Here is a 16,220-nt window from a genome sequence, read left to right as displayed (position 1 = left end):
AGCAGCAAACTGTGTCTCCAACTGCTTGTTGTCTTGATTTATTTACCTCCAATGATGGTTATAAATAGAAACAGAATGTGTGTGTGTGTGTGTCTTTAAGATTTCAGCTGTAATTTGAGCCCCATGGCGGAGAGAGAGAGAGAGAGAGAGAGAGAGAGAGAGAGAGAGATAGAGAGAGAGAGAGAGCGAGAGCGAGAGAGCGACGCCCCCTCCTCTCTTCTATAATCGAGAGTCGAGCTCTACTATCTGCACTTCTGCAATTATGCCCGTTTGGTGTTGGTGGTTGTTGTCGGTGAACGCAGACCTCAGCCTCAGCTTCCCCCACAGGTTGTCGGCGTGTGCAGAGCAGCAGCAGCGGCAGGAGGAGCAGGACGAGCAGGAGGAGGAGGAGGAGGAGGAAGAGGAGGCGGGCTGCCTTGTTTACCAAAAATGACTCGCCATGGCTGTAGCTTTGACTCATACGCGGCTCCGCGAGCGCGAGCGGACGCCACGAGCAGCCGCAGCTGAGAGGAGCGAGGCGCCGACCGTCTGAATGAGAGTCTCGAGGTAAAGGAAAAAAAACCCAATAATATTAATCCTCCTCTTCTCCCACAGTTTTTGCTGCAGACGCGAGCAGGCCAGTGTTGATTCTCCTCAACACGTTACAGCAGCTGGCCAGGCATTGCAGCGTCAACTGGCCCTGTGTGTGTTTGTGTGTGTGTGTGTATGTGTGTGTATTTGCGTGCGCGCGAGTGGTACATGCATTGCACTCTGTTCTCCATTATGAATACTGTACATGCCGCATGTTTTGATCCGTGCTATCGATCCTGCACAGCATCCTGCACGAGCGCCTCACTTATTTCCTTGTTTCAAAAAATTATATATATATTAAAAAAAAGGAAAGAGGTCCACCCGTGTTACGCAAGCGCGTGTCAGTCCTGACAAGGCTCGTAAAGGCTTCCAGACACAGTATTCCAAGAAGAAACCTGACTAGTCGTGTACGTGGAAGTATCAGTTCGATTTGTGAGGAAATGTGGGCCTGGCCCATGCTGAAGGTGGGCCCAAACGGGCAGGACTCCATTTCAATGGTACAAGATGATAATATCTCAGCAGGGGAGCGGTGAAAGCCAGTGTGAGGTGTTAAAAAATGTTAAATCCTGCAAACTCGCAGAGCTTTTGTTGTGTGTGTGGTAACTACTATATACTGAAACAAGCAATGTAAAATGTTTAAGAACGTTAAAGTGAGCCATATTACTTTATGTGACCCTAGTTTTGAGGCTTTCTTTCAAAAAAAAAAAAAAAAATCCTCATGAGTGAAGGACAACAAAGCTCAGCCCTCACACAGCTTTGTGAAGGAAATATGTAAAGCCGCTTTCTCTTATCTCCACAAGCACGTTTGGCGATTTTCCCCCCACGTTGCTGCCGAACAGCCCTTCCTCCAAACTTTTACACATGTGCTGTGTCCTCCAGGGCGCTTGGGTTGCTTTGCTCTCTGTATCCTTAACTCGACCTCTGTAACGATTTGCCCTTGGCAGGGAGGACCTTCATTGCGCTTACAAACATGCATGTGTGCATGTAAAACAATCCTCCCACTCTCATCGTGAGCGTGACGCTAGGCAGCGCTCCACATATATCCCTGGGGTCTCTTCCACGGGGGAAAAACAACAACAACAACAAAAAAAAACCCTCCTACTACCTTGCAGCACGCGACAATAAAGTCCTGGTCCTCGATCCCCAATACTGCATTACAGTCAGGTAAAAGGAGTGTACTCTCGAATTGGCCTTACAGTTCCCTGCTGGCTGCAAGTGTTTCAGTGAAGCACACCGTTTGTCCTCAAGCAGTTCTCTGGCAAAAACACGGGAACAAAGGCAGGTATAGAAGCACCAAGGCCAGAGCTCAAGGGACTGAGATATGTGTTATTATGTGCCCGCGCTGAAAGATTCTTCTCTCCTGTTGCTTAGGAGATGTATATGTGGATATAATTTTAACTGACCTGACTGATTTCAAAAGGCCGGTGCAGCTCAGATTGCCTCAATGCAAATAAGTGAGCGCAAGACTAATAAAACTGTACAGGCAGTTCGGTTGCCTTGACATACATTTACTTGCTTCAGACCAAAGTGCATGTTCGAGCTACTAAATTTAGACCTGTGTTGTTTTATAGTGAAAACAGACTTTTAAAGAGGGACCAGGCACATAGATTCTGGGCTTTAGGCCACAGTGCAGGATCCTGTGGTACGCTACATTACGACAGAGCCTGGAGTATATTCACTGCATATATAAAATGGATTTTATTGAACCATCCCACACTGATCGCTCTTTATGGAGCGGCGTTCAGCTCTCAGTTTCCAACATAGGAGAACGCTGGTGTGTATTTGGGACGCGCTTCCAGCAAAACTGTATCAATTGACCACGTTGGCTCAAAATAGAAGAAGCAACTGGAATACTGAGGGAGTTTGTGTGTTGTCTCAGTTTAAGCAATAGTGTTGAGAGCGAAGGAGGGAGCTGTGCATTTTCCTGGGAAAATACCCTGAGGTTAGTGTGGAGTGGAGGAATAGCAAATGCAAGCTAAGACCTATTCTCATGTTGATAAGGACCCAGTAGTATCACTTCATAGCAGACTTGAAATGTGTATTTCTTTTCAGACTTTTTTCTTTGTCTCTAATCCCTTATTAATTTCTACCAAAAACAATCGAAGGTGTTAAATGAAAAAAATATCATATTATGTTAATACATGTTGGTATCTGTGACTAAATGGAGTACAGCACTTTCATTTCCAGTGAACTGATTCTTCACCGCTGGTGGCATTTGATGTGTCACAACTGCAAGGTGGTTCGGATTAAATTTGTCTGCGGACACATATGCCTCTCACAGGGTCAGTTCTATCTTTAAACCTCTGATTATTCTTGTGAAGTCATCTTTGTTCAAAGATTTCGGAGAAATGTATATGCTGCGGCCTGAAATTACACTAATTGCAGTCCACCATTTCGTATTGATTGTGATTTGTTTGAAGACGATAAAAACTTAAAAGAAGTATCAGCATTTTCTGAAACCATTCCTGTCAACCTCAGCTGAAGCCCCAGTGACTGCACAGTTCTCTTTTGGGCTCATTTTAGAAACGATAACTCACAAACAAGCAAAAAGTAATTTGCTTTATGCTTCACTCGAAGTGACACTGCTGTGCACCAGTGCCACATTATATAATAATGATAATTCATCTTAATTGCTCACCATTGAATGTCAAACTGCAGTAAACCTGAATCCGCTCAAGGTTACTCATTAACACACTTGTTATTGTAGAATCTGTACAAGCATTTTACTTGCCACTGTCCCACAAGAAAAAAAAAAACTTCTAACGTTACAGAAAATGTGACCAACCACTTTCCCATGCTATATAAAGGGTTGAGTTAAGTTCTGTTTTGTCTTTTAGCATTCAAGTGTTCTTCAAAATTCAGAGAACATCCAATATCCAATTGAGAATTTCCCTCTCGCTTTCTCTCTGCGCCGGTCTGGTTCCAGCGAGTGACTCCAGTAACACTCACAGACTCTCACAGTGACTGCAGCCAGAAACTGTGGAGAATATTTTAACAGCAGCTTACACTTTAGCGATCGGAACATTTTGGCTGCGTGTGTGTGCGGGGTTTGTGAAAATACACCCGGCTGTGTTGGTTTTGTCTCCAGGCTCTTCCTCTGTTGTCAGGCCAGTAATCTGTAGCGACTGTCTGAGACCACCCCTTTGTTACACGGCATGATGAAAATATTGTGATGATGGTGGATACAAGATTGGAATTTTTCAAAGCTAACAGTTGAAATTCTGGAAATCATTCTGATATAAACTGTTCAGTCTTGACAGCAAGTATCAGACATGGATTCATCATGGGAATCGTACAAGATCTTGCAAAACATGATGCAATATTTGAAATAAGCCACTGTCCTTGTTTGTGCCCGGGCATTTATCTCGCACAGTTTTGCACAGCGACGTGCAATGAGTCGGTGGCTGGTGAGGCACTGGGCAGCGATTCCATCAGAATCAGATTTATGAACGTATGAAGCCAGCAGAGTAGATTATTCACCCTCTGATTGGCAGAATTTATTGTGTTACGTTTCAGATAATACTTTATAATTCCATCTTCAATGCCACTTTCTCCAGTTCAGGGTCACAGGAGACAATCCCAGCAAACTGCACAGGTAGAACATGCAAACTCCACACTCTGGCTGTGAGGACAGAAGACCAACCACTGCTGCACCATGCAGCCCTATTCTATTAATCCCAGGAAGAAATGATTTACAGTTGGTTCACACAGAATAAAAAATGTCTGCAGAATATTCAGATATTTTATTCTTACTTATTTGATGAGTGCACTCATTTGATAAGTTCATTAATATGAACAAGGTAATATTAATATTTACAAGTCGAATAATATACACAGAAAAGGGCTTGACAGATAAAAAAAAAAAAAAAAAACTACCCACAAAGACATGTTAACAGCCTGAGTACAATCAGTTCTTTTCTATGTAAACAAGCCAGTCTCATGTCAGCGTAGAAAAAAGTGTTTTGGGGGGGGCAAACAAACAAAAAAACCTGCACGTTGGACAGAACAGAGAAAAACTCAGCAAAACATTGGGAAGAATGTTTAAGGATAATTAAAATGAGTGATTAAAAAGAGTGGAAAAAAGGCAGCATCTACAGACTGTAACCCTCGTGATGCACATTACATTCAGAAAATGTTATTATGGTTCAACTTTACTTATAAATTAATTTTATGGTCCTATTGGATGCGTTAGAAAATAGTTTGATCTTGGATATAGGATTAAAAGCTATTATAACCATGGACTAGTTCACTGTTTCTTCCTCTGCAGCTGGAGTGTAGTATAAAAATCTCTGGACTCACAGGCGCCCCCTAGCATGAGGCAAAATAACTACCTGCCTCCCCTGCCTGCACGTCACTGCGTTGGCGTTATCGTGTCAGTTACTGGCGTTATCTTAACGGTGTTCTTGATCTTCCTAAAAGATCATCACATCACCAACTCTATCATCGTGATAATGTCCTGCACTTTTAATGGTAGACTTTGCCCTGTAGGCTGGAGGAACGCTGTGTTTTTGTGGCCCATTAAATTATAAACTTTAAACAATAAAGTGATCAGGGTGTGGTGGTAGGTCACTGACATTTATGCGTTTAAATTTTAGGCATACAAAAGTATGTGTAGGGAGGTTTTTGGATTCTATACAAAAGTTTTAAACAAATTGTATAGAAATTAGCTGAATTGTAATGCACATTTGTACTTTTACTAGCTAAGAGCAGCTTTTGAAATGCATTAAAGCAGAAAATCGTCTGTTCTCCTGTAAGAGCATAGAACAATATGCTGTTTCTGAAGCTGGTCACATTTGACGTCGTGTCTGTTCAGAACGCCTCGTTTCCAGGTGTATTTAGTCGAACCGTTTGACCACAAACCCGCAGAGCTTCTGAAGCCCTCCGTGACGTGACCTGTGTTTGTCTGTGTAAAGGTCTGCTGCCTCCGGTCAGTCAGTTCAGTCACACTCAGGCCTCCTGCCTTAAGACCACAGGTGTTCACACCTTAAAAGGTTCTTCTTGTACTCACAAACCTTGAGTAGATATACCTTATTGTGCATTATCTTATTACTGATTATTTTCACAATGATTCAAAAAGTTATTTTTTTCAGCGAGTTTAAAGGGAATGTGTTTGTTCATCTCACTCTTCTGCCTGGTTTCTGTCCGCAGTGGGCTCGGGTGGCCATGGACCCATTCAGCCAGCTCATCCTCACCATCTCGGTGACCAGCTTCTTCACCTTTCAGTGGCTCTTCCACAAAGTCAGCCCCTGGGTGTCCGAACGCATCAGCCAGGGCTTCCCGGGCCTCACCGACAAGCAGAAGGTGGAATGGAACTCCAGGTGACTTGATATTAACGTGTGTTCTTGAAAGTTGCGGGTGTTGACGTGGTTTTTGTGGCGCCGCTCTTAATTTAAATGGCGGCTTTAGCGCCTTTAAAAAGATACGTGCTGACATTCAGCCCACGTACTCGCTGTGACACCAGTGTCTGACTCACATGTGGGTTGCATTGTGTGTGTGTGTGTGTGTTACGCAATGTTTGCCCTCCATACTTTGTTTCGATATGCCCGCAACATGCCTGAAACATTCTTTATTGATCCTATGAAATGAAAATATATTCCTGTGTTCAGAGTTTAGAACTGTTAAACATTGTAAAACAATTTTTATAGTAGATTTTTTTGGGAGTGAGAATCTAACAAGGAAACAAATAACTGGTAAGAGAACCTGTAACACCGTGGAACTTAAATACACAGAAAATTATGTCATGAACAATAACTGAGATCATAAAGCCCAAAGCATGAAGAAAATCTGCTGATGTAGAAATGTGTTACGGAGGTGAAAGCTGCAGGTTGAAGGCTGTTTGAGGGAAGGAGTGTTGCGGGAGATTCGGCCCGCGTGAACGTCACATCATCATTTTCTCTCAAACTCAATTTAATATACACAAGAGCTTTTGTGAAATTGGAATGGCCTCACAGTTTATGAGCGAATGAAAATGAATGATTAGCGGAGACGGATCCAGGTTATGGAGAGCGCCGTTGAGGTCCGTGACTTCACCAAAGCCATTTAAAATCCGGTTGCAGTCGGTGTTTCTGTCATTTTGCCTCGGCGACTGATTGCTGAGAACTCTCCCACTGTCTCATTGTGTGAATGACTGACTGGGACTGTGTGCCGCTCCGCCCGACCCTTCAGCAGTATTTAATCTCTTAGTCTAATTGGACTGAATCTGTGTGCGGCCCTGACAGACAATCAGTTGATCCACAGTAAGTACCAAAAAACCCACTCTCTATTCATGAAAAGTGGCCTGCAGCTCCTCGCTCGCTTTAACGACAAACGTGTCGTTCTTTCGGGAGATCTCTGACTCTGAGAGTTCCTCTGTCAGCATCTCTAAAGTCTCCTTTATGTTTGTTTCTCCAGGACGGTGTCGACGTTTCACGCACTGCTGGTGGGAATATTCTGTCTCTCCATCTTATTTTTTGACGACGCCGTCAACGAAGACCCAGTCTGGTGAGAGATCCGCCGCGCTCTGGATCAGACCGACTTAATGCCTGGTTATCTTCATCTTCATCTTTATACATACTGTCTATGGCTGGACTGTTCATTTCAACAGGGGGGATCCTACACTGGTGAAGACTAATGTTGCCATCACAACAGGCTACCTCATATCTGGTAAGACAAAGTCTTTTTTTTAAAAAATCTGTCCAAACCTTCAGGTGTTTAGTATGCATTTCCACTGACACGCTTTACCTCTTTCCCCTGTTCTTCTGTGTTCCAGATCTGCTGCTAATATTTTACTATTGGAAGGCGATAGGCGACAAGTTTTTTGTAGTTCACCATCTGGCAGCATTGTATGCTTACTACTATGTACTGGTGAGTGCTCTATTGTCCAATAGCAGAACGTGCAGGCAAGATGGGAAGGAGACAACCAAGGGTGAACAGCGGTGTCACTTAAGGCTGGGCGGCATATAAAAAAAAAAAACAAATGCAGCAGTCGCTGAGTTCTCCATGACTGTCCCGGTCATGATGACTCTCCTGTGTAAACATGACATGTAAGCTCATGTAAAAATCACCTCTTTGCGTTCATTGCTTTTAAATTACAGTGTCAGTCTGGATATTGTTATCATGCAGACTCCAGTATTATCACAGGATCTGAATGCTGAACCTCAAATATCAGCGGACCCCACTTTAAGAGAATTATCTCAGTTTGTCTTATATTCAGACCACTGTGGTAAAAATAAGTACTACAAAAACTGAATCGTTCCTACTCCTTTTAGTTATTTTCCTTTTAGGGACAGCGTGTGTTTTTCTGTCTGCTATTTAGTTTTACGTTTAAACTGTTCAAATATTTGTTGTCTTCATCCTGTTGTCTTTAACGGTCCAGGAATGAGCACATTTCAAACCTCACGTGGTAGTTTGGCCATTACTGGGAAAAACGCTGATGGTTTTGACGTGTTTCCGCTCCGTGTTACACACTAGTTTAATAATTGCTAGAACGGCAGTGTCATAATCCACTCAGGTCCGTATCAAACTGCATCGACCCTGTAGTCTCTACACGGCAGTGTGAAGTTATACTGTTGGTATTTACATCAATATGACCCTGAGGCACTGATTAAAGTCTCTTGTTCTCCTGCAGAAGCTTTAGTCGAGTCTCTCCAGCGTTTGCAGGCAGCGCTGTTCACTCTTGGTTCAATCTGAAACCCTCTAGATCGCCAGGATCTGTCGCATAATTGCAGGAAATGAATGACGATGGTATTTTTTGCATGGAATGCTCAGTGATGGTACTGGCTGATGACCCTCCCTTCCCCTCCCGCCCCCACCCCTTCCTCCTCATCTTGCCCTTACAGTTTCTGTGCTTTCTATTCTTTTTACTGACCCCCCCCCGCCCCTCCCTCCCCCGATCCCTCCCTCCCCCTTTAATGTTGCGTGGCCCTGACGTGGACTGAACCTCCCTGAGCTTAGCGCAGCTGAATGCAGACTTGTAACCACTGTGTGCATGCTGCCGGTCGCTCTGAAGCAGGCGGGGCTCGTTTCTTCTCACTGTGCATGCCGACAAATGGTATCTAACGATCTTAATCACTCACCTACCTATCCACAGTATCTTCCGCTTGTTTGTTTTTTGTGCCAGAGCGTAGTACTGCCTCCTCTTCCTCTTTCTGACACTCCCATGAGATAGACAGACCCCCTCTCCAAATGTTAATTGCATTTACCTATTGTACCCTACAAACTTCAACTTTAAAAGACAGTATAGTTTCAGTACATTTCTTTTGGATTCAACACGTGATGAGTACAGTGTGCATTGCTCTGACTCTTTATTTTTGCAAAATAACGATGATTCAGTGTGCATCGAAAGTGTGGTGAAACTAATATGCAGGCCCTGTAATCATGTCCAACTAGATGTAGAGTTTCACTTCCTTAATGTCCTTATTGTGTCGTTAATGAGGACACACCTGAACCAGAACCTATTATTATTGCTCAATGCAACTCATTTAGTATTTCAAACAAACAGTGATTTACAAGTCTCTGTAAATTCAGTCTGGATTTCTTTTTTCTTTCTTTCTATTTTTTTTTTGAAGAAGAAGCAGAGCAAGCACCTGTATGAAAATCATTTAGCTCAACGACACAAAGTAGGCCATACTGTTACTGGACGCTCATGACTGTTCCCACAGAAAAAAAAAATAAAAAAATTCTGTGGCTCAGCACAATCAATGCTCTACATTGGTAAACTGTGGTATCAGAAAACTATTTGAAAAACTAAATACCCCATTTTAGCGACATTACAGCGAGTAGCTCTGAAAAGCAGGATGGAATTGTGAAATTGAACATCGATGTCATTTTCATTTTATTTAGTGTTGTTCCCGGTCAGATTTGTCGTATGTTGTCGGTCTTATGAGTTAATGTGTTTAGTGTGTTCATGTGGAGGTGTTCATGTTAAAGAAATTCTATTTACAAATTAAAGAAATGAACCCCTGAGGCACACATCCTAGTGTCACTGATCAGCTTTGCGATTTTTGTTCGTTAGAAATGTCACAGTCAAAACAACGTTCGCGACTTTTTCCGAAACCGCGCCATAGTCATATATTTTAACTCTCTGTCAAAACAATGTGAATATTGTGCCTGCTGTGGAAATGTTAGTCTGTATTCACACTTGTGTTGCAGATCTCTGGTTCGGTATTTATTCACACTGGCATCTCTAACAACAAACCAAAAGATATGAAGCGAGCACACGCAGTCGTGCTGAGCTGGATGTGTGCTTCATTTATGTGGAATCTTTAAATATTTACCAACATCGACAAAAGAGTCAATTAGTATCCCAACTTTCTTCACATGAATTTCGATTTACTGCTAATTTACTGAAACCTGCCGCGTCCCGTGTTTGGTCCGTTAAGAGCTCCTGGGTCCGTGTTGTGTTCATACTTCAAACAGCATCAGAGTTGTCCGGTGCAGACGCCACTCTTCAAATTGCAGCACTTGCACCTCCTAAAATGGACTGCACTCACTAAGCAATCACACCCGGGTCGATTTTAATCGGATCAAACCAGACAAGTGTGAACACACCCGTAGATGCATGCTTTTTCTTCTCTGTGTTGTAAACGTTGCTTCTTATTTGCTTCCAAGTCGTCGTGAAATCTCTCTCTCTTTTTTTTTTCTTTTTTTTCTTTTTTCGTTTCTTCTAATCTATTTTTCTGTCTGTTGGTCTCTGTCTCCTCTGCCGACCTTAACATAAACGGCCCCCCTTTCAAACCTCACATGCAAAAACTACCAAGATCAAGTCGGGTTGTGTCATCCCTGTTCATGCAAAAGCTACCAAAAGGGATTGTGTGTGATTGACGGAGCAGGTCTGGATCTAGATGGGGACCTTATCTATTCCTGTCTTGTCTGCTGTTATTGCTGTTGTGTTGTACTGAGCAGATATGATGCCCAGTCACAGTATGGACTTACCAGTTCCTAGAGGTACCAGCATGCTCCTGCTAAATGGAGAATTGACACGAACTGTTATATATTATACACACTGCGCTGCAGATGTATCCTGTTTGTATCAAGTAGTAAGTATATTTCACTGACCAGCTTCTGTTTCAGCGCCGACGGTAAGTCTTCCTCTGCCAGCCAAATAACCTTGAAATATGTGCTTTTTTGTGTGTGTGGGTGGATCAGTGAAATGAATTCATTTATTTTTTTTTCTGCATTTATGCATCAGCAATTGCATAGTGGAGAAATATCAAGTTTTTTTGGCAGCCTCATCAATCTGGAAATTTCTAATCACAGTTGGAATTAAGATTCAGATCGCTACACTCAATCTCACTAATGCACCTTTTCAGCCCGAACTCATAGTTGAGATCTCTTTGGCTAATGGCGCGGCTTTAACACCACTGAGTTGTGCTTCAAAGGTTGCAGGTTATTTTTCTCAAGGTAGACCAGGTCGACGGGTTTTACAGGCTTGACATTGAGTTTCTCGGTGCGATTCAGGTCAGACAAGAAGACACCCGACTGCTTGAGAAACAGAAACTAAAAGCAAATTCGTGACCTGATAAAAAGATCACATGTGTGGCAGTTAAACATTTTGCTTTTGACTCTGCATGGCTTCTGATTGCTCCTTTTGCGAGCGGCTGGCTGAATGTCCCCGTGGCCGTTACAGTATTTGGTTCATGTAGTGTCTTGATATTTGTTGGGAGCCTTTTCAGAATAATCGTCCTGCGTAGTGAGTGACAGTTCATTTATTCTGTGTTCGCTATTGAAGGACAAACTGTAAGGCGTTACAGTTGTCACGTAATAAGCAACTGTTTTTGGATTTGTTGGAAATAGAGCTACATGATAAATAATATATCGGTATATATGAGGTGCCATACTGTGACTTAATATTAAAGAGGGGAAAACAACCTACAGTAATGTGCATGTATAAGACTGTAATTCATTTTACGAGTTGAACAGCAGCTGATCCGATGTCAAATAAAACTGTCAACTTTAAGCTGCAGTTATTGTGATTGACACTCAGGTTGTCGAGTACATTCACGTCGGCACCTCGGGCTCTGATTTCAGGGTGGATGTGTGTCGACACATTTGTCACACTCACTCCCCGAGTCTTGCTGCGAACAAATGGCTCGCATCAAACATGTCTGCCACTGCAGCGCTGTTGCTCTCAAACTGAAGCGCTCGGTGTGTAAATTCTGCACATCAGAACTCATGACAAAGAGTTTCTCTTCACAATAAATGAAAGAGAATTAAAGATGACAGTCTAATTTTGGCCTGCAGAATTTGAAGGACTAATCTTGTTCCCTGAAGGAGGGGGCTTTTGTTGGATCTGCCCGATAGGTCTAATTTTGGTGAAGCCTCATAATTTTAGTCCTGGCTCCCCGTGCCCTCCAAGTGTTTCTTCAGTATTTGAACTGGCTAATGAAATTTGAAATGTCACACAGTTGTAATCTGTGCCTTCACATGAGACGTGTTACTTCTGTAATCGTGGTAATAAATGCTGTTTGTGTGGAGCAGGTGGTGCATCAGCTTCATGCTGCTGATCCAAATGACTCCATGTCTTGTTTTTTGTCCCTTTCATGTTTCGTTGTCTTCCTGTTCCTGCCTCTTTCTTTTTTCCAGGGCCAAGGAATGTTGCCTTACTTTGCTAACTTCCGCCTGCTTGCTGAGTTTTCTACACCATGTGTGAACCAGCGGTATGTACTTTGATTACCAATGAGTAGGATTTTACAGTTAAAGAGTTAAAACTCAGGGTGAGAACTGAGTTTGTGATTTAATCATTTCCGGATTGCGAGCATTTACTCTCTCCCAGGTCATGGGGTCATCTGATTATGTCGCAAAGTGAACTGGATTTTTGAAGTTTTAAGACGTTTCACCTCCTGTCCAAAAGGTTTCATCTCATCAGTGCTTGGTTTCGCAGTTCTTTGATTTCTTTTTTCCTTCAAGCACAGGTTATTCCTACAATTTGAAATAGAATAATGATTCATGTCTCTCTGTGATGGACTGGCATCCCGTCCAGGATGTACCGTCTTCTGAACTCATTTGACCCTACATTATAATAATGAAGACACAGTTGAAAGAAGGGTTAAAAGAAGGGTTATCGGTCCTTTTTTCATGATTTAACCAATTCAGAGTCGTCAGCTGATGTGGAGCTATTGCGAGCTAACAGTGTCCAAAAATCAGGTATATTATATCTTGTACAGGCCATCCTAGGAGAAATTAATATTAACAGATATTCCCACACATGCAATTTAGAGTAATTGCAGTTACAAGTGTTTTGGAGCCACAGCAACATTAAAAAAAGAGATACTGTGGGAAAAAAAAAAACATGACAAAAAGCTATAGTAAAGTTGTGTTGTTTTGTGTCTGTGCATATCAATAAATAACGGGCCATATTGTCCAACAATCACTTTTCCACAGCATAATTTTAAATGTTCTGCTGTTTCTGAGCCGAGACTGCATCAGGAGTCATGATGCTTTTTAAACTCCAGGTGAAAAGTCTTCAAAACTTCAACAAGTGCCTTTGTAAAGCAACATGATAGATGTGTTCTCTGTCCGGGATTTATTCCACGAACTGTTAATAACTGTGACCTGGACTGTGCATCTGAATCTATGGTGTTTTGGGTTTTAATGAGTCTTGGTCACTGCTAATTGCATTGTTTGTGAACAATTGTGTTTCATTTCAGCTGGTTCTTTGAGGTACTAGGTTACCCCAAGTCCTCCCGGCCCAACATGGCCAACGGCGTCGCCATGGCCGTCGTCTTCTTCATGGTCCGCATCGCCGTCATGCCGGTCTACTACGGTCGCATGTATGCAGTGTACGGTACCGAGGCCTTCTACCTGGTGCCCTGGGGCGGCCGCGTCGCCTGGATCTGCTCCAGCATCTGCCTGGACGTCATGAACATCATGTGGATGCACAAGATCGCCCGCGGCTGCTACAGGGTGCTGCGCTCGGGCCGGCACAGCAAAGCTGGAGTACCTCAGGAGAACGGGAAGACGGATTAAGGGAAGCGGGGCGTCGGCGGTGCGATCAAGGACGAAACGACGACGACGCTCTCAGCGCGGCGCCGAGGAGCTGTTTGGACCCTGTCACGTCGGGCCGCGTCGCCAGCGGCTAAAACCGGGACTTAACGTTTCAGGAATGTAATGAGGAAAGCCGAGGTTTTCTCTGGAGAGCGGGCGCAGTCGCTGAGACGTACCGATGGACGATTGAACTGACCATCTCAAAGCCATGAAACGACCTCCTAGCAATACTCTGTATGCATGGCCAGTTTTTTTTTTTCTGTCTTGAACTCTTTACCACCGCGGAGTGGTCATGCTGGGACAGCGGACTATAAGCCCACCCACAAATTGTCAAAAAGTTTACCAATCTTTACGTAGTGATCAACGAAAGACTTCTTTTTCTTTTCTTTCCTTTTTTTTTTTTTTTTTTAATCAATACAGCTGCCTAAAGTCATGGAGTCAGACCCAGTGAAACATAAAAGTTCATGTCAGTTATCAAGCAAAGCCAACATGCAGCAACGCCACCATGATGGTCAGTGCCATAGAATCATTGCCAAGATGCTCGCGGGAAGGAGTGAGGCGCAATCAGATTGCACCGAGTGCAACGGCAGAAAAGAATAACCGTGAAGTTTGTTTCTCCCTGTTATCATTGAGTTCAGAGGACGAGCGGAGAAGCCAGCCTTTCAGGACTTCAATCTTAGAGCATTTCACGTCCTCTTCGCATTTGCACAATTGTTTTTAGATAAAATTGAGTTAAACAGACATTAGTCCACTGCAGTTGTTTTTTTTTTTTTTTTTTAGACATTGTCATGTGACTTTTTTTCAAGAAAAAGTGATCCTGATCTAAGGAAGCCTGTAGAAATGCTCCATGGGAAGCAGAAAGTCCATAGCTGTGTACACTGAAGTCTGAAGTCGTTTGAACTGTTGACGCAACATCCGATAAGTCAACCGCACTGCGTGCGCGACAGTCCGCTGCTGATATTGAATGTAGTCAGCATCACATTTAACGCTGTGCAATGCCTGCCGGGCTGAAGTCAGTGTCATAGGAAGAAGAAAACCAATGAAAATTCTTTTCTAAAAAAGTTCGGTGGAAGATGTTAGCAGGATTCTGACACTCTTCTGGTTTCTTTTTCTTTTTTTTGATCTGACCTTTGTTTCATAGTCAGACATCCTATTTATATGTTTGTGTCGATTTTAGCCCTTGGCAATATTTGCCAACAAGTTGCATGCTGCACTGTGTTTTTAATTGAGAGGTTGGGTTTTCTGGCTGGTGAATAACTTTCTGCACACAATGTCAGCAGTTGTTTCTGCAGATTTTATTTGGATGTAAAACCAAGGACAATAATCAGTGTTTTTTTTAGGTAAGTTCTATATGTGTCAGAAATACTTTATGGTTGTTTCTGAGGATTGTGATGCAGATAGTTTTTTTTTGTCTCATGTCACGTATGATTTCTGGTAAAACCATATTTATTGATGGCATCCATACAGGATTGTATTTTCAAGTGGCTAAATTTGAAAACGTTGAATCGATTCATTCATCATTTTGCTCTCTGGAGTTTTATGATAATCACTACATAATAAGAACACAGGAAAGATTGAGCTCAGTTTCCTTCAGGCAAACGTTCGGATATGAGTTAAAAGTTACAGTCCACAGATAGTTATGGCGCGTACTTGAATATTCGTTGTAGGTGTGACTTTTTTCACCAGCTGTACATCAACCGCTTCTGTCAGTTGCTTTGTGACTCAAACGGGGATTGTAAGTATGCCTTGCTATGCCTAGCATTTAATTTTCATTGCCTTTTTAAAAGATCTTATCATTGCACAGTATTTTGTTACACTCAATTCCTCATGATGGTGAAAAACATGTTTTGTTTTTTGTTTTTTCAGTGATTCACTGATTCACTTTCCATGTCTGATGCCTGACTAATGTGACTGCTTGGCCTTTGTGAAAAAGTTGAAATGTAAAGCTCACGGGCTTGTTAAAGCTGGTTGCTTCAGTGCTTTTTTTGTTTGCTCACTTTATGTATTCATGCCATTACAACTCCATGTTGTAACAAACATGCAGTGTTGCTGTGGGGTGAAGTTGGATTTTGTTTTTAATCTTTTTTTTTTCTATTATTATTTTAATATATATAGGGGTTTTTTTTTCTTCTCCAAAAAAAATAAATAGATGTACATCTGTGCCAACTAGCAGCTATGGTTCAGTGCTCACATTGATTTTATTCACATAACTAACTTTGCATGCTGTTGCTCGCCAAACATGGTTCAGTTCAGTTTATTGTGTTTAAGTGGGAAAGAATCCCTCGAGGTACTCTGTTAACTTCAGGCTGTCTGAGGCCTGCGGGACACTGGACGTCATTTAAAGCCGAGCGTCACCATCCCACATCTCTGGTAACGAGCCAAGATTTGGTGTGTGTCAATGTTTCACTGAGAGAACAGGTAGAATCAGGGTAGGCTCTGTGTGCAACTCATGCATGGTCAATATGGTCGTATTCATGCACCCTCTACTACTGCATGTGATATTGCATGGGGATTGCACTGTAAGAAAATAGTATATACATTTTGCAAGACAGATTTTGTTCTTTGTTTTTTTTTTTTGTCTTTCTTTTGTTTTCTAGTACATGAACATAATGTTTACTTAAACATTATTCATGTACTTGCAACATAATATAATCCACAAGTGAAGATGATGATGATGATGATGATGA

At 42.5% G+C, this 16,220-nt stretch overlaps 1 protein-coding gene across 1 annotated transcript; it reads left to right on the top strand.

Annotated features, from left to right (window-relative positions):
- Window positions 1–192: 192 nt before the first annotated feature.
- Window positions 193–15,314, top strand: tlcd4a (TLC domain containing 4a). The gene is made up of 7 exons (XM_030099259.1): window positions 193–546; window positions 5,719–5,888; window positions 6,961–7,050; window positions 7,154–7,212; window positions 7,319–7,413; window positions 12,133–12,206; window positions 13,197–15,314. The coding sequence occupies exons 2-7, from the start codon at window positions 5,734–5,736 to the stop codon at window positions 13,513–13,515; spliced, it is 792 nt and encodes a 263-aa protein (XP_029955119.1). The 5' UTR covers window positions 193–546; window positions 5,719–5,733; the 3' UTR covers window positions 13,516–15,314.
- The last annotated feature ends 906 nt before the right edge of the window (window positions 15,315–16,220 follow it).

The sequence above is a fragment of the Salarias fasciatus genome, chromosome 9, assembly GCF_902148845.1.
Source record: "Salarias fasciatus chromosome 9, fSalaFa1.1, whole genome shotgun sequence".
In the NCBI taxonomy this organism is placed as follows: Eukaryota; Metazoa; Chordata; class Actinopteri; order Blenniiformes; family Blenniidae; genus Salarias; species Salarias fasciatus.
Note: the sequence above shows the minus strand (reverse complement) of the source record. Positions and strands in the feature narration are given on the sequence as shown.

Excerpts from the sequence above, each read along its gene's own strand:
- tlcd4a (XM_030099259.1), top strand. The coding sequence starts at position 5,734 with ATGGACCCATTCAGCCAGCTCATCCTCACCATCTCGGTGACCAGCTTC. Across the intron at positions 7,213-7,318 it reads AACAGGCTACCTCATATCTG|ATCTGCTGCTAATATTTTAC; the intron begins GTAAGACAAAGT and ends TCTGTGTTCCAG. Across the intron at positions 7,414-12,132 it reads ATGCTTACTACTATGTACTG|GGCCAAGGAATGTTGCCTTA; the intron begins GTGAGTGCTCTA and ends TCTTTTTTCCAG.